This window comes from Lonchura striata, chromosome 3, assembly GCF_046129695.1.
Source record: "Lonchura striata isolate bLonStr1 chromosome 3, bLonStr1.mat, whole genome shotgun sequence".
In the NCBI taxonomy this organism is placed as follows: domain Eukaryota; kingdom Metazoa; phylum Chordata; class Aves; order Passeriformes; family Estrildidae; genus Lonchura; species Lonchura striata.
Genome location: NC_134605.1, coordinates 62,532,701 through 62,550,331, shown reverse-complemented (window position 1 = coordinate 62,550,331; position 17,631 = coordinate 62,532,701). Strand labels below are relative to the sequence as shown.

The 17,631-nt window shown below is 40.9% G+C and overlaps 2 protein-coding genes across 6 annotated transcripts in view; one reads left to right on the top strand and one right to left on the bottom strand.

Annotated features, from left to right (window-relative positions):
• Positions 1-13,021, top strand: part of TPD52L1 (TPD52 like 1) — a 54,911-nt gene extending 41,890 nt beyond the window's left edge. For 2 of the 3 annotated variants that reach the window (XM_077782236.1, XM_077782234.1), the window contains exons 6-8: positions 376-414; positions 2,049-2,109; positions 4,324-6,096. In XM_077782236.1, the coding sequence (XP_077638362.1) occupies positions 376-414; positions 2,049-2,109; positions 4,324-4,455 (232 nt within the window). In that variant the 3' untranslated portion in view covers positions 4,456-6,096. Of the gene's footprint in view, positions 1-375; positions 415-2,048; positions 2,110-4,323; positions 6,097-10,171 lie in introns of those variants that run through there. The other variant, XM_077782235.1, reaches the window with a different exon arrangement.
• On the bottom strand, positions 7,871-16,901 carry HDDC2 (HD domain containing 2). Of its 3 annotated transcripts, XR_002466971.3 has the most exons (7): positions 16,606-16,901; positions 16,126-16,247; positions 15,180-15,282; positions 12,965-13,033; positions 9,209-9,347; positions 9,005-9,105; positions 7,871-8,016 (listed from the first exon to the last, which is right to left on the bottom strand). XR_002466971.3 is itself a non-coding variant. In XM_021547141.3 (6 exons), exons 1-6 carry the CDS (start codon positions 16,780-16,782, stop codon positions 9,089-9,091), a joined length of 627 nt encoding a protein of 208 aa, XP_021402816.1. In that variant the 5' UTR covers positions 16,783-16,901; the 3' UTR covers positions 7,871-9,088. The 3 variants fall into 3 exon arrangements, 2 of the variants coding, with proteins under 2 accessions (XP_021402816.1, XP_021402814.1); XM_021547141.3 differs by having other exon boundaries at positions 7,871-9,105; XM_021547139.3 differs by lacking the exon at positions 9,005-9,105.
• Between the last annotated feature and the right edge of the window lie 730 nt (positions 16,902-17,631).

Below are 17,631 nucleotides of genomic sequence, written 5' to 3'. Positions count from 1 at the left end.
CAGCTCAGCTGATGTGCACAAACCTGGGGTGTATCCCTCCTGCCCAACACAGAGCTCGTCCTCTGTCACTGTGGGACATGGAGGTGGCTCTATGTGCCCCTCTTGTGTGTCTCTGTAGATAGCCAGGGTCTGCAGCATTTAAATGGATTCTGCCAGGAGCTGTTTTGCATCATTCTTTTGAGCCCCACTGCTGGTCAGTTGACATGAGAATGTGGCTTTAAGATCTTTAGTGCTGAGAGTTTGACAAGCCCTTGCCATCAGAAGGGGACTATGTGTATATGTACATTTATAGCTAAATTAAAAAAATACATTATAATCATATTGGAAATCAGATTTTACAGCTTTTTTTTCTTATGTTTTGCTTTCATCCCACAGCTATTCTATTCGCCATTCCATAAGCATGCCTGCAATGAGGTAATGTGCTACCCACATTCTATTCGCTATGGAGATGTTCAACAGAGTAATGAGGGGGGATTTGCATACTTTGATCCTGATCCTGCAGTTTTTAGTTGGATGAGAAGTCTCACTTCAATCAATTAAGGTTATTCATGTAGATGAGGGCTGCAGGACAGGCGAGCTGCGGTTTCAGGGTTTATTTTCATTTTAATTGTATTAACTGCTTAATCTCTTGTACAAGCCTTTGAGTAAATGAAGCAGTTCTGAGAGGTATTTGGGTTGCTGACTGTTATCAGGTTTGTATTACTGAATCTGAAATTCACTTGTTTTGCTGTCTCTAGAACATCATCCAAAGCCCATTAATGTCAGAGATGCTTTCCACTCCAACAGGCTTTGGACCATGCTCCTGTAGAGGGATTTTACATGAGTGCTTTCATATTTTAATGGCTATAATCACACTTTACTTGACTGCAGCCAAATATTGACGTCTGTTCAAGTAAAGCTCTGACTGTTTTCAATAAAATTAGTATCCAGCTTTCTTTTTACTCCCTTGGCCTCTAAATACATGACTGTCCCCACTCTGTGCCAAGCATGCATGAAAAACAAACGACTAAATGATGGATACTAAGTCATTCAACTTCAGCAGGTGGGTAGTTTAAGGCAAGAATTCACCAATGTGACCTACGGGATCAAATATATGTTATAAAACTCAGTTTCTCCTTTGATCCTTTTTACCCTATGAAAAAATCTGTCATCTAAATAACAGAAACTAAATTTGCATTATTTTTTCAACTGGCTTCTGTTTGCCCTTCTCCCCTTAAATTGGAGTCATTTTAACTCGGCCTGATGGGGGATATGATATAAATGTATTTGCAGAATGAGGAACTGTGCTGGACAACAGTGCCTGAGCTTCAGAGTATTCACTAATAATGAAGCATAATGTATGCTTTAAATGAGCTATCAGGTGCCAAGCAAGGAGCAGAGAAGAAGATCCCCTTCACCCACTGTAGACTTGTCCAAGTCTCCATTGTGTTGAGTGAACACAGAGAAAAGCTTAGCTTAATCAGAGTGGCACCTTAGGAACACAGTCTCTCTGAAGTCTTTGTCTTTGAAAGCAGCAGTCACAAAATCACAGGAAAAGGACGGTGGGATAGGATTTCTCAAAGACATTTGGGACCCACTTCCCATGTGGTTCTCATCTCCTTCTTCCCAACCTTAGGACATTAAACTTGCCATCTTTTTAATAATGTAGGTTACGAACTTGTTCAGAAAGTGAAAAAAATGTTTATTTCTTTACAGCAACAATACAAATGGATAAAGCCATAGAAAAGCAGCATTACAGGCAGCATTGTCTGGTTGTTCTTCTGAGAACGTGACAAATGTATCATAGAGTAGGCAGGCCAGTTATAATTTGGTTTCAATTACTAGGCAGGTTCTACTTTTGAAAATTTGTAGCTAAAAAGTACTCATCCGATTACCATAATTGGATTTGACTGACAGAGCACAAGTGAGTGTTCATAGCCTTGTGCTGCCAGCCAGCCTTCATTCTGTGCTGGCAGTGTTGCTTGGTAAGGACTACTCAAATTGTGGAATTATCCCATGATGTTGGCAACTCACTCTTTTTCTTCCCTTCAACTATTTTTTTCTCCTAGGAATTCTCCAACTTTCAAATCCTTTGAGGAGAAGGTTGAAACCACTGTCACAAGCCTTAAGGTAAAGGTTAGGGGCAGAGTTCACATGCCTGTGTGTGTTAAAGTGTGACTGCTTAGTTGTCTTTACCATTTCTACAGGAGACTGATTTGATTTGTTGTTCCATCAAGAATTTCATTGAGCACTGATGGAAAATGAAGGCAATATGCAAAAAAATTGTTTTCCTTTGCTTTGTTGCTAAGAAATTATTTCTGATGCCTGCCAAAGTAAGCAAATGGTCTCAGAAATGCCAAAAATAGTGGTGGTAAGGAGTCTCTGTTCCCTCATCTCAATGTGTCATTCAGAAATAGAAAAAGGTAATTCAAACTGCACAGCTCTGAAGACCATTTCCGCTCACAGTGATCTGCTTGAGAAGCCTGATCTTATTTTGTTGATTAAGCAAAGGTGTTCTAGAGGAGAGTATTTGTCATGCCAGCTCAGCATGTTGTGTTCAGTGCACTCTTAGATCATCCTTTAAGAAATCTGTAATTAAGCAGGACAATACAGTAAGTTCTGAGTCTGAAATAATCCTCCATATCTCATGAAATATTTATTGTCTGTCTTTATTGACAAACTTACTGACATTTCTCAAAATATTTTCTTTCTGTATTCTCTTTATTTCTTTCTTTCATTTCTTTATGCAAATTTCTTCCTTTCCTTTATGGGGAAAGGAAGCTGGAGTCATAGATCTAGGGTGCCACTAGGGTAGACTGCAGACAAATGGGAATGTTTCAGCATTGCTCCTCCTTTTTCCCACCTGTGTTCCAAGGCTTGCAAGATTAGGAAGACAGGGAATGGGGGGAGAAATCATGGAGTTACCCTTCAATTCTAGGGTTTTGTTGTGGTCTCAAAAATGGAGAGCTATCCAGTGAGACCCCTGAAAAAAGAACAGCAGTAGTCTTACCATCTTTCCAATCCCTGTATCGGCTACAAATCTTCAGTGATCCTAGTGTTCTGCAGTTTGCCAAAACTGATGATCAGGTTTCATAACATTTAGAAGCCAAATTTCAAATTAGATTTTATTTGCTCTTGGAGTCTGGACTTTGGATTGCAGCTTTCTCAGGAGAGTATACTAGTTCATTTTCCCCTGGAAATCAAAGAGGACCAGGGTGCCTCATTCTTCTCAACTTTTCTGAAAATCTGAACTCTGATAAATTAAATGTTTTATTGGACTTTCAAGCTAGGTAAGCTGCTGTGCTAGCTAAAGAAACAGGATTACATAGGATTAACCCTTTGGAAACTTAGAACACAAGGTTCATTTAATTAAAATAATCTTCCTAAGTATTCAGTGGCTGAGAAGTTGAAAAATATCAGGTTGTCTTTGAGTTCTGCTGCAATTCTAGGATGGAGTAAAAGGTTTTGTCTTATTTTGAGACTTGAATCAACTTGGAGCAGGCATATCAGCAAGCAAAGCCACAAAAAAAGAATGTTCTCTTACCAAGACAACCTAGTCAAAACAGCATTGTCTCTTCATCACTTAGTCTTGATAATTTCCAAATCTTTAGACACAGCTCTTTGTTAGGAAACTTCTTTTTCAGAGATTTAGTCTTACTGATTTTTATTTTTAATACTTACTACAAATTCAGTGACCTGAAGCATTATGGAAGTAGATGTGCAAGCACATTGGATATGTTTGTTAATGTATTTTGCTATCTCTTCCCTGCCTTCCCCCATGAAAATGCCACTGGCAGTTTTATATTCCAATATCTTGGCAGCTACAAGTGCCTGAAGGGGATTCAGGTCCTTTGGTTACTACATTCCTTCTGCTGTCCAAAATCCCAGTATGGTTTATGAATTTTGTGAGCAGCTGTGTTGCTATAGCTGGCATGTGGGCCACACAGCAAATGAACCAGTTCATTTTAGTATCCATCTCTTATCTGGCCTGCATAGAATTGGAAAAAAAAGCAGTGAAACCAGTGTGAGCTACTCAGGTAAACAACCACATTGGGTTTACTGCTAGGGTCTAGGATCCTACCTGGGATCTACTTAGGGACTGTCTCCTTTAAGCATATGAGATGTGCCACTGTCAGATTTTATGATGGCAGCCTAGTTTAGAAATTGTGGAGTAAAGAAGTTACTTTATGTGACTGGTTTTACAGCTGTTGTTCTAAGGGACCATCCCTAAGCATTCTCTGCCTGAACAGTTCCCTGCTCTCCTTGGCCATGGGGTGGATTGGAAATGGGATTTGCTTCAGTGTGAGCAGACAATCTTGCTGTTCTCTGTTTGCCTTATTTCAGACCAAGGTTGGTGGGACAAACCACACAGGAGGAAGTTTTGAAGAAGTTCTCAGCTCTACAGCCCATGCTAGTGCTCAGAGCTCCCTTGCTGGCACCCGACTCCCTGAAAGTGAAGAAGAGCTTCAGTGTTAAACAGCAGGCCCTCCTGAGCCCCACATGCCTCTCTTCAGAGACTTGTCCAGACAATGATTTTCAGCTCTCCCTCACCACACAGCTTGCGCAACAAGGTTTTGTCAGCTTTGGAAAATTGCCATCCTGGCTTTGTGTTGGTGAAATGTTTCCTCTCCCCTACTTCTATTTTAGATGGGCCATTTTATCATCATCAAAACCGCACATAAGTCATTGGCTATAATGCACTAAATTCTGTGTTAAGTGACTAAATAGTTTTCAGTTACGTGTAACTTCCCTCTAACAATCTCCCAGTCTCTGTTTCTTATTTATTTTGGTTTGCTTTTTTCTATCTGTTGGTTTCTGGCTTCCCTCTCAGTGCCCCATCAGACAGATGGACCTAGAGCTGTGCAGAGCATTCAGTTGCCAGCAGTAGCCCATACACCAGCTGTCTACCATCCATACCAGGTGCCCTTTGCTCAGGAGTGTCTGTACATCATCTATTTCCTAACAGAATTAAAATCACTTACTGTCACAAAAAGCTGTTTCTCCTTCAGTGGTACGGTCTGGCATTGCCTTACACCTGTTAGGCAGCAGAGTTAAGGAGGGCATGAAGAGACACCTGGTTATTCATACATAAACAACCTATCACAGCTGCTGATTTCAGATTGTCATTTTGGCTGGAAAGATTTCAGTTTCAAAATGTGCACCATTGCTTCCTCTCTTTCATTTGGTAAGACCTGGCAGCAAACTTAATTATAAAATCAAGTGGAGTGGCATATTTTTGCTTCCATATCTTCCCCTCAAAACCAAGGGAAAATATATTTATGAGCTTCTGTCAAGATACAGCTTTAAGTGAAAGAATACAAACCCAACATTTGGCTTCAGATGTGCCATAGGTGAGAGAGCCCATGCCTTCAGAGTTGCTAGCGTAGACCCTGTCACCTGACAATGCACAGGATGAGTAAGAACTTCACTTTTGGTGTCAAATTTTGTTGTGCTTCGCTCCAAGATATTAATTCCACCAACCACATTATCTCTGCTCAATCATCAAGAGCCAGACATCTCTCAACTTTGATTCAGCATGTTTTCTGAATTACATTCTTTTAACATGTTTTCTAAGGAAAGAGCAGCACATTTGTGACACTATCTTGCTGTATAGTGAGCACTTGTCAGTCCGCATGTTGCGTTGCTCAGCTCACCACACACGGGGGCGGGCACGACGTTATGAGTAAACAGGATGGAAAAGAGCCTGGCTACTTTGAGAATGGGTGCATTTTTTGAGCGCACGCCAAAGCTTCAAATCAGTGTGAGTTTGACATTACAGACTGCTTAAAATTTTGTGAGAAAATATGGCTTTAAGTGATTTTTGGTTTTTCTTGTGTGGCTTTTGTTAGTTTTTACAAAGTTGAAAGTCCTTTTGTAATGTTCTACTGGGCATAGGCTAACTTTGGACATTTATATGAAATGCCTCTTTAGTGTGATTTTTAGCATGGAAGCAAATCTAATTGTTTTTCTAGTATTCTTGTGACAATTTTCTTGCTTATTTTATGTGGTTTTGTGCATAAATGTGGATTTATTTAAAATGGAAGATATTAATTGACAACTTAGTTTGTGTAAATGAACTTCTTGATATTCTTATTAAAAATATTTTTTTCTCTTTTACCCTTGGTGATGTTTTAATTCTGTTCACCAGTAGTACTGAGCAACCTACTGGAAGGTGTCCCCACCACTGGCACAGGACAATCTTTAAAGTCCCTTCCAACTCAAACCACTCTTATGATTACTGTGCATGGGGTTCCATGCTGTCCCCTCAGTCCCCTGCAGAATGTGGAAGCTTCCTATGCTGCATGAATGGACTGTTCCTGCTTTGGACAATATTTGTGCTGTGTTTCTACCAAACATCTCTTCAAGGCCACTTTGCTGGTTTGTCAAGAATGTTCTCAATTCTGCCCTTCCATACATCTGTAGCTTTCACACTCAGCATTCAATGCAAACTAACAGACACTGTGATTTGTGTGCATCTACGTGGAATAAAAATGCTGACAAAAGCTCGGTGGGCCCCACTCCATCACCCTCTACAGTATGGCAATCTGTTGCCAAGAACCACTAATCAGCTCAGCAAAGTGCAACCTGTTTTTCCAGGGTTGCCACAGGGCATGACTGCTGCCCCAAGGGGTTCTTGAGCACAGCAGGCACCTCACAGACCAATACACTCCACATATTTTGAGCACTGTGCCAGCCTTTGAGGCAAGAAGCTCCCAGCATCTCTACACAGCACTCTGCGCTCTAGGAAAGGCACCAGCCACAGAACACTTTGTGAGCTTCAGTCAGGCCCCTGTGGTTTGCATATAGAAAGCACTTCCTGAGTCACAGTGCCTGAAACTGTGTGCTCAGATACATTACCTACATTTAAAGGATATGATAATTGAATTTAGTTTTATGCTGCTTCATTTGACATGAGGTGGAAGACAGAGAACTCCAAGTCTCTACCATGTAATTTTTACAGGTGCAAATTTTGCTTATTTGGTAATCATGGCACTGGCCTCATTATGGCATTTACCACCACTACAGCTTTACTTCACAATCATTCTGTACTTGTACATTACTGCTCTGCTTCTGCCAGAAACTCATTTATGGCAGAACTGCTACCAGCATGTGACAGCCTGGAGAAGGAAGCCAGCTCTACATGGATGTACAGGCTTCTGCATTAGATTGCACAAACTGCAAAGGTCCCTCCCAACCTCAGATATTCTGTGATTATTAATTACTTGTGAAGGAGTCTGTACAACTGTCAGTCAGGGGTTGAGGTGGAGTGAGGAATAGAGACCTTATGGAAATACTGGCACCATTCCCTGATACAACACATGAATAGGGGAAAAGCTGTATGAAACAAAGAAGATACTGAGAGAATATAATTAATGAGATTACTAGTTTTATGCACCATCACTTAAGGCTTATGCACTCCAAAGAAATCTCATCACTAAGCTCAGTCAAGAGCTCCTACAGACACATGCTTACTGGTCTCATTTCTGTGTAGCACTGAGTGGATATTAACCCATTCTGAAGGTACTTAAATCCATAAATATTTAGAAATTCACAGAACAAGACCACCTACCCCACACAGTTCATTACACAAACAGATAAGATTGCAATCAACTAATTTTTAGACATACACAGACTTCCCCAGTGGAGAATCTATTTGTAACTGAGACTGCATTAATCAGAGGCCGATTAAAAAGAAGCATATACTTATTCTATTCTATACTTATTTATATTCCCAAATATACTAATTCTTTGTTCCCTGACACAACCTCTGATCTGGGTGGCAACTACATTACCTGGTCCTCTCTAAGTGATCCTGGGATTCTCAACAGTGAATGCAAAGGAAAAAAAATCGGCTAGCAGAATCAGTGATGTTAGAGGAGAAAAAATAATGTCCAGAATATAAACCAAAGTATTTATTATGGCTACAGGATTTCAGAACACTTCAGGAATGTGGATGAGATGCATCAGCTATTCTTTTTTCCCTTTCTGTGTTAATCAGAGATACAAGCTGGAGTATTTCTGGGTGAACAAACTTCCCTGCAAAACAAAAGAAAGGGAAGGTTAATGAAAAATGCTCTCATTTTGCCATGTGTGAAAGCCTGGAATTAGAACAATAGCAGAGATGTCACTTTAGGCTCAGAATAAATGTCGAATTATTCTTTTAAGAAAGTGAATGCTCCTAGTTCAATCCAACTATGGATTAAGTGTAGCTACATCCCTTCTTCACAAAAAGCTTGTATTTTTGTGCTCTATTAATGCACCCTGATACACCAAGATAAGGATACTATGTATAGTACTACAGGAAACCACTCCAGTTACAGGTGCATTTCGGGTATATGCTGCATGTTCTACTCAGGCACCAGCTCAATTTAAGTTATTGAATTCTGGTAGGGGAGCAAAGATGTCAGTTAGAAAATAAAGCATTATAAGCTTTGTTCACATTGTCTTTTTTTTTTCCCTTTGCTAATCAAAGTCTTACAGAGAGATTATTATTTCCCTGGGGAATCACCAATGTATAAATGGGACTTGTCAGGGACTCTATTGGGTGACTGCTGGTCCTCTTATCCCTAGATCCCTACTTTTTTTCCCCAGAACATGATGAGTCAGTTACAGTCTTCCTCTGGTGTTCAACCACCTTGCCAAAATGATAAAGATTATTATTTTACCTATCTCTGCTTTAAACTACCAGTGTATTTTGCAAAGGATGAAAAGCAGTGGAAAGAATAAAACGTAACACAGTTGCAACTTAATCATTTCACTGAGGTGGTTTTCACAGGAACCTTAGGCTGGTCACTCAGCTCATTTGGGGATAACAAATTCTACTTTACTGGTTCCTGAAACATTGACAGAGTACAAACAAGCTGCTGTCAGAGCATGGGTGAACACTGAAGATTCCTTTATGAAGACTGATGTTTCAGGGAGATCCTTACACACATGCAAGTGTCATGATAGTTGAGCTTCTCTGTAAGGTAAAAAGTGATGTAAAAGGAATTTGGAAAAAATTAAATTCCGGTTTAATACCTACAGGTAAATGTCAGGTATGTTCACAATGAATCAAGGTTCTCCAGAAATATTAGGGGACTTGAGCAATGAGTAAAATAACTAGTTCTCACTTGCTCTGAATGTCTGTCAGGGAAAAAAAAAAAAATAAAAAGGAATTTATATATTTCATTTATGAAATTAATTTTTCATTTTTGAAAGAGGAAAAAAAAAAGTCCAAATATCATACCAGCAGTTGAATCAAAAAAATCCTGCAGTCTGCCAGGTGTCTTTTCCAATTCTTCATACTCAAATGCTTGCAGTATCATCTCACACTGATCCAACTGCTTTACAAATTTGGCCTCTGCACTAGACTGGTTTTCATATTCCTGAAAAGATTTGCAGTTGTAAGAAAAAAAATTTGTTACCCTAAAACAGAACATTAAAATCTCTTTATATATCTAGAATTTTCTTCATTAGTCACTCCAGAAATATTTAGTACAATTACATCTTTCACTTTGTGGTCAGCAAAACATTTGAAATATGTGCCAATTTTATATTAAATGCACTGGAATGTAAAATACAGTCTTTTGCATAATCTGATTCTAAATATACCAACTGTATTGGCTGAATCAGAGATGATATGGAGGCAACTCTGCATGACATACAAGTTAAACAATAGGTTTGATTTAACTGTATTTTACATAGAAAGATAATTTCAGGCCTGGCTAAGGCTATTAATTACCACAGTGTGTGCTTATGCACTATCACCACCTATTTTTAAGAACTATTTTGCACTTTTCTCATCACTTACTGTTTCTGTATGGAGTTGTTCTTTATATTTCCCCTCTCATTCCTGCCTAATCTTTTTGCTCTAATCTGTCTGAGCTGCTTATGTCCTTATGTCTCTCCTAGGAGATAGGGAGTGGTAAAGGGGTTTCCTCCCCTTCAGAATTTAAGTCCTTTAATCTCTCTGCTATCTTTTCCCTCTCTACAATCATCATCAGTATGTATTTATGAGTGATTCACATTTCTACTCAACTTTTAACAATTTTGCTGTCATTTGCTTCCAGTGATGGCTGCAGACAGGTTTGGCATTGCATTTTCTGTTTTCTAAATCTACTGTGTTGTATGAGATGTCTCATGAGCAGGTCTTCCTGACTCGCCTGACTTCCAAAACCAACCCCCTAAAAAGGGGTTTTCTTCTGTGCAGGTTACCTTGATACCATTGGCAAGTCTGATCCTATTCATCATCCCCACCATCATTAATCACACCAAAGTACACAATGGGACGCATCTAAGCTCCCAGATCCACAGAACCTGTGGATCATAGCACTTCCACAGAGACGAGCAACACAAGTGCAGGAAGAGGTTTGCCTACTGACCACAGAAGCTGATACTCCTTTCTGCATCTTAAGACAACAACTGTGGTATGAGTGTCATTCACAGTGGAAAGACCCCAGCTTTGTAATTCCAGCACAACGATGCTCAGGTAAGTGTGACAGTCACTTCCTTGTCTTACATACCACTAGAAGCCTTTTCTTAGGCTTATTACTTTGCCTATGAAGTCAGAAATCCAGATTTCAATAGCCATGATTGAGAGGTTTACTATTCTATTTCGACTTCAATGGTACTTTAAATTTTCAGTTACATATTCATCATTCTTTTAATAATAAATTTAATTTCAGTGTTTTTATCTTGTTTTTCTCCATTCAACCTAAGCGTTGCCTCATTTTAAAATTGTTTAAGTACTACTTATTTTCTTAAATCTATTTATTTCTGCTCTATTTTTTATAATCTCTTTTGCGGGGGGAGGGTCCCCCAAGGACAACAAACTGTTGACAGCATTACAAAGGAGAACTTCAAGAAAATAAGTAGGGCTGTTCACCTGTAAAAGTCAGTCTCACCTCCAGCAATTACGTGGGAGTATCAATCTGTTGCCAACCTCTGTGCTATATACCCAATGTTACTCACACCTCAGCTCACATTGCCCTCAAGAAACATAAGCTATTACATGTGCAACTGTGCACAGTGCTGAAACAAACACTTACTGTTTCCTCCCCACAGGTGGTTAAGACTCTGAAATAACAGTGTACTTTGGCAAAACACTAACTGGTCTCTCCAACACCACAGGTCGTCTTTTAAAAACCATTCCCATGCTTTTCCACTTGAGAATAAAAAAGCAGGACAGAGCTGAAACATGCTGACTCATTTACTTTACTGTTTTCTCAAACACATTTGGGATTAAGTTATAAAGTGAAAATACATCTGAGGCATCTTTCTGCTGCCTCTCCCCTACATGACACTTGCCAAGTACCCACCAACACCATCCAAGGCAGCAGCCCATGTAAAGCTGAAAAGAGAGACAGAGACAAGAGCAGGGCAGAGCAGGAAGGACTTGCTAATAGTGTCAAGAAATCTTGTACTGCTCAGCACTGTTCATCCATAACCACTTTCACTCACAAAAAAAATCACAGGGAAATGTCTCTGGCTAGCTGAGAGCAGAGCAGCACACCAAGTTATCAGAGGCTTCTGATTTTCTTTATCTCTTTTTTCTTCTTTTTAAGGGGTAACTAGTTGTTCCACTTAAAACAACACTAGAGGGGACTACATGTGAATAGTAGATATTTAGGGTAGCCTCTCTTCCAGATGGATTGCACTCATGCTAATGAACTGCAGACACAGTGCCAATAAATAATCCTGAAGACAGAAACAAAGACCAGATTATCAAAAGTGTGCATATATTAATTATGGTTAATGAGAATGATGAAAAGCTAACATGCTAAAGAACTGACTCCATACTGATTCATCTCTTACAATGTCACTGGAGAAGACTGAGACCAGCAAAGAAAAAAAAATAATTATACAGAACTAACCTTATCTGTCAAAACCTCATTTTCCTCAATTATAACAGTTTCTCAAGGGAGAAGGAACCAATGCTCCCTAAAAAAATACACACATATTATTTCCTATATCTGATGATGTTGGTTTACCCCCTTTACCTTAAAATATAGCTCTGAGAGCCCATTCCCACTGCCTGTTCAACCACACAACTAAAACAGGGCAAAAAAACCCCAAAATAACCCTAAAACAAAACCACAAATAGGGTGTTGTAGCAAAAGACAGAAACTGGATGCAAATATTTGGAATTTAAATATAAGTAGAAAAGAATATGAACGTAAGATACAGATTCAGGTCATAGAGTCCAAGAAACATGGAGTGCTTGGACTAGAGTTTGTGGATACAATTTCCCCCATGTGACCATATGTCAGGAGGAGATAAAGCACAGTAATTATAAACCTGAATTGTTTGGAAATAATCTAATCATCCCTCATTTGCAAGTATAAAAGATCTTATCAATTAACAGTATGGGTTCACATTAAAATGATTAAATCACCTTCAAACACAAAATATACAAACTTTTAAAGAACCCAAGACCAGAAATCTACAGTGTTTGCAGTAAAGTGTGGGGTTTTTTTGTAACATTTAAGTTTAAACATTAGTTTAGTAAATCATTAAGTTACTACTAAATATCTTAGTCTAACGGACTTTATTAGAAAGAAATGAAAGCCACAGAAATTACTTCCATAAAATATAGAAGATAAACCACAGCACCATCACCTTCCATTATTTTTTTTCCTGTATTAAAAGCTGAAAATGGCCAAAAGATATGGATGAAAGTGATAATGTAATAAAAATCAGATTTATATCCAGAGGGCTGGATGTAGAGGACAAACCAAGCTGTACAAACCAAACCCTAGACAGGTTGATCTGGAACTCTGAGAGGCTAGGAGCAGAAAATGGTAATTTTACTGAAGCCCAGGATTTCTGTTTGAAAAGGACCCCAAAATGTCCTTGACTCATACTGTTAAGCTTTATTTTCTAAGCAAATAAATCTAACTTTCTTGAGGTCAAAATAAGAGATGGCACAATTTCACAGGTACATGGGAAGAAGAGAATGGGTCACCCTGAATTTCAACATAGGATTAAAAGAATGCAAACTTACTTCCCAGAGTTCATAGATCTCTCTTCTGAGGTCCTCTGATAGAAGGTGGGTCAGTTGTTGCATAGCTGTCTGAAAAAAAATAAGCTATTTCCATTTATCTATTTTCTGAGCAACATTTTTAGCATTATCTTTTCTGACTAAGTATCTAGTTGTTACCAAGCTAGCAGAAACATCCATTACACAAGATATTACTGTATTGTATTGGCATGAAGGTTTGGCTACAGCTCTGGCCAAGGCCAAGGGGGTAGCACCTCTGGGATAACATATTTAAGGGGAGGGGAAATCCCTGTGCAACTCTACCCAGGATGAGGAGTAAGAAGAGAGAGGAAGAAGGTATATGTAGATACAGGGTTAGTGAAGGAGAAGGAAGAGGTGCTTTAGTGAGGCAGCTGTATCCATGCAGCCCTACAGAGGAGCAGAGGTCCACCTGCAGCCCCTGGAGGTCCATGATGGAGCAGATATCCACCTGGAGCCCATGGAGGATTCAAAGCAGGGAGATACCCAAAGGAGGCTGTGACCTTGTAGGAAGCCTCCACTGGAGCAGGCTCCTGGCAGAACTTGTGACTCCAGAAACGTGTTCTGCATGCTCTTTATGTTCTCCCAGTTATCAGACTCATTTTGTGCTGTCTCTACTGTTTGCCCAGTGACATGAAGGGCTGCTTCTAAAACAACCAACATCACAAGCAAGACAAAGGTTTCATGCCATGATTGTTTCTCCACTTCATATACAGGATATAGTGTCACAATATGGTTCCAAATTGCTTGCCACCACTCAAGCATCAAGGTCTCATTCCTTCTCACCTGTTTACAGCTCTGGAACTCAGATTTCCAGATGGTGGCTAAAATGACTTATCTGTCAAAAATCCCTACTCCAAACAACACCCTCTCTCCTCCAAAAAAAAAACCCCAAAACTTCTTTGTTTAATCACGCTGCCTTAGTGTTGGTGAGACTCACTGGTTAAAGTTACTGCACAAGGAGCCAGCTCAATGTCAGCTGTAAACAGAAAAAAGAGAACTCTGCAGTGGAAGCAGCGTATTGATAACTCACCTCAAGCCACCTCCTGAAGTGGCTACCCATGGTCTATTTTTACAACAAAGTATTTCAGAGTCATCCCAAATGTTTAATGCTTTACTCTCCTTCTCACAAAGTCAACAGAAAGTCCTCACTGACTGAAATGGGAGCAGAAGGAGCTGCAAATACTTAAGAAAACTTCTTAAACATACCTAGGCATCGAAATATCTTTTTCCTTGCCTAAATTCAAATGAGACCAAAATTGAAGGCTGACTCTCAGTGACACAACAACCTTTAGAGGCTTCCAGTTAAAAAGGTTTCTTCTGTTCAGTGTTTTGAAGCTCTTTGAAGAGTGCAACAAACACTCCAGTGATTCTTCACCACCCATAAAAGGGGCCCCCTTTTATGCTTATCTGGTTAAAACTAGGGGCTGGGGGGCCATTACTAACTCTAGGAGTAAGCTCTTTGCTAAGAAAGTGGAAATTGAAGATCTAAGGTGCATTTGGCATTCTTGAAGTACTATCTTTACTGACTGTAATTTTGGTGTTTCTTTTTTAAATATACTTCCTAGTGTTCTTACATGAATGAAAAAAAGCCTCTGAAGAGTTTCTGAGGCATGACATTGCCCTCTAGCTGTGGCTACAGAAATGGTTTACATTTTCTGCAAATAATGCCACAAACTAACAGTTTGATAAAAGTAGCAAAGAAATGCTACTTGCAAAGAAATGCAAGGCCAAAAATAAAGTAACTAGTGCATGCTGCACTCAAAGAATCACAACAACAAAAGAGACACCTACATCTGAGGTTCTGTGCAGAAGGTTTAAATGAAATCTCTGTCAACCTGGTGATCTGGCACCACACACACGATCTGACATGAACTGTCATCCATCCTACTCAGTGCACCTACTCCCTGCTCCTCACTTCTCGGTAAGGCTGCTGAACATGACTAATTCAGGCTTGCCAAAACTGCAGCTACGTCAGGAATAAATGTCCAAGGTGAACATTATTTCAAAGGTTCTTCCATAACTTTGTACTTGGTAATGTTACAGGTACAAAAATCCCAATGAGTTGAAAACTATACTTGGTTGTGGCAGGCTTGTCCAATGCCAATGGCAGTATTATATTGCTTGGAGTGTTCCTTCACCACCACAGAACATTAAAACACACAGAATGCTCTGCAGCTGTGGCACCTTATGTTCATACCTCTTCTCTCCTGTGTTTCTCCTCTTTTGGGATATTATCTGCAGGAGCAATATCTCCAACAATGCATTCAGCCATATCATGAACCAAAGCTAATCGTATGCATCTGACAAGAAGGAGGGACAGAACAATTAGTTTTTCATCATTTTAAATTGAAAACTTATACAAAAGGCTAACAGACTGCAGAATTTATCCCCCTTCACATAATCTAAAGGTTGGTTGGAGCCTTTCTTAAACTTTATATAACATTTTTCACTTTTTTGTTAAGGAAGTACTTTCCCCCTAGACATGACTTTGATTTTTGATTTCTAAACCCTACTGCTTGTAAATGTAGATTTAAGTATAAACACACTGTGCACTAGAGTAAAATATTCAAAAGTAATGTACTTAGTGTTTGTATACTTCACATTATTCCTGCAACAGGTGGAAGGTAATCTCATTGGCGCAATCCCAAATTCATCAAATAATCTGTCACTCACAACTCTGCAGCTATGCAGCAGAATAGTCAAAAAGGCCTTCATGTCAGCTCCTAGAGCTTTCTTTGCTACCCTAGAGGACTTCTGTGGCTCCTTGCTGATGCCGAGTGCTCCTTCAGTCTGTCAAAATTGACATGGTCTATGGCTCTGACATGGCTGTCTGTTGCTTGACATTGTTTTTACAAGGGTCTTCATTCTGTTTATTTACTGCTTGAAAGAAGACCAGCTTTGAGCATCTGCACTGAGGACTTGCCTCAACACTCACAGTTAAGCAATAAAGCTTTTAGCCCCTTTCAAATGACCAGGTAAACAGGACCTTCTCCAAATGATGGAGGAAAAAGAAGAGAAGAAAGGATTTCAAATTCCTTCAGTGTGATTTAAAAGCTCTTACTCGGAACGACAACCTTTAGCATTTTGTTTGCAGCTCTCCCACAACATTAACACGTGGTCGTGATAAGCAGAGGCAGTCTCACCTGTCCTTGTTAAGGCTCTTGTCTTCAGTCACCAAAGCCATCATCGCCATCCTGTACATGTGGTCGGAGACGCTCTCCGGCTCTGCCACGTTCCTGTACACCCATCCTGTCCGCGGTACTCTCTGCGCCCGCGCCACAGAACCACCGAATCAGCCAGGCTGCAAGGGGCCGCGGACATCACCGCGGCGGCAGCACAGCGCCAGCCCATGCCACTGGAAAGGCTGATCCCCTCGGCTGGCAGGCCCTCGTTTCAGAGACACCGGCAGCAATTCCGCCCCACCATGGCCCCGCTCTCCGGAGATCTCCGACGCTCGCAGCGAGCGCCGCCCCAAAGCCCAGCCCGGCCCGCAGGGCTGCCCCCGGCCGCAGGCGAAGGCCGGGCCCGGCTGGCAGCCCCGGCCCCGCTGCCGGCCCCGCCGAGAGAACCCGGCCCCGCCGAGGGAGCCCGGCCGCGGCCCGGCCCCTGCCCCCCGCGCCCACCTTGAGCTGCCCGAGCAGCCGCAGGAAGGGCAGCAGCCCGAGCCCGCCGCCCGCCGCCATCGGCCGCGGCTCCGCCTCCTCCGCTCCCGCGTCCGCAGCGGGGCCCGGGCTCAGGCGTGCGGGGAAAGCGTCGGTGGCGGAACCGCGGGCCCAAAGCTCTGGCTCCTCCGGGTTCATGAACAGCAAAAAGGAACGACAGCGGTTGCGACTGCAGCGGGAAGAGCGGCGAAAGAAGCCGGGCTGCTCACGGGCATGAGCGCTGCGGAGCGGGGACGGGAAGGGGGCAGGCGTGTCCTTTCCTCTCTTCCGCTGGGGACCAGCAGGGAGGAGCCAAAGGCAGCCTCGAGGTAGGAATAGCTCGTACTTCTGTCAAAACTGAGCATCTCGGTGACCTTTACCATGCAAAAAAAAACCCAAAAACAACAACAACAAAAAAAAAGACAAACAAAAACCAAACAAGCAAACAAACAAACAAAAACCAACCAACCAAAAAAACACCCTGCAAACTCATTTACTGTTCAGAGAAGAATGAATAGTTATCAGAGTTGCTGACCACTTTTAAATTATTCTGTGGACTCCCGGCATCTTTCTACAAGCACATCGGTCACTTTTATGAGTTGAAAAAATAACACGGTGACTTACCTGACGGTGGATTTTCAAAGTACATTGCATTTCTTTGCTACTTTTATCTTGCCAACTGAAATAGCAGATAATGGTTTCAATGTGGTGATAGTTTCAGGAAAGAACATCTGTAGTTTTGCCAGCTGTCAATAGATGGGAGAGTATTTTACTTTTGTTTGTGCAAATATTTAAACTCTTAAATTAATAATAAAGCCCAGACAACATTTTAGTGACAATTTTAAGGCTGTTTTCCCACAATAAAAAACAATAAGGACCAGGAAAGTCATGACTTTTACATCTGTGTACACAAACATAGATGCATTGGGTGTTGCAGTACAGCTTTCCTGGTTGAAGTGAATCATGCATCTGTTGCAGATTTGTCTTGACAGCTCTTAAAACTGTCCA

What these genes read in the sequence shown, in the direction of transcription:
- HDDC2 (XM_021547139.3), bottom strand. Translation starts at nt 16,782, where the DNA reads ATGAACCCGGAGGAGCCAGAGCTTTGGGCCCGCGGTTCCGCCACCGAC. An exon ending in GGCTGCTCGGGCAGCTCAAG is followed by an intron (nt 16,248 to 16,605) that starts GTGGGCGCGGGG and finishes GCGCGGGCGCAG; the next exon opens with AGAGTACCGCGGACAGGATG. An exon ending in AAGAGCCTTAACAAGGACAG is followed by an intron (nt 15,283 to 16,125) that starts GTGAGACTGCCT and finishes CCTTCTTGTCAG; the next exon opens with ATGCATACGATTAGCTTTGG.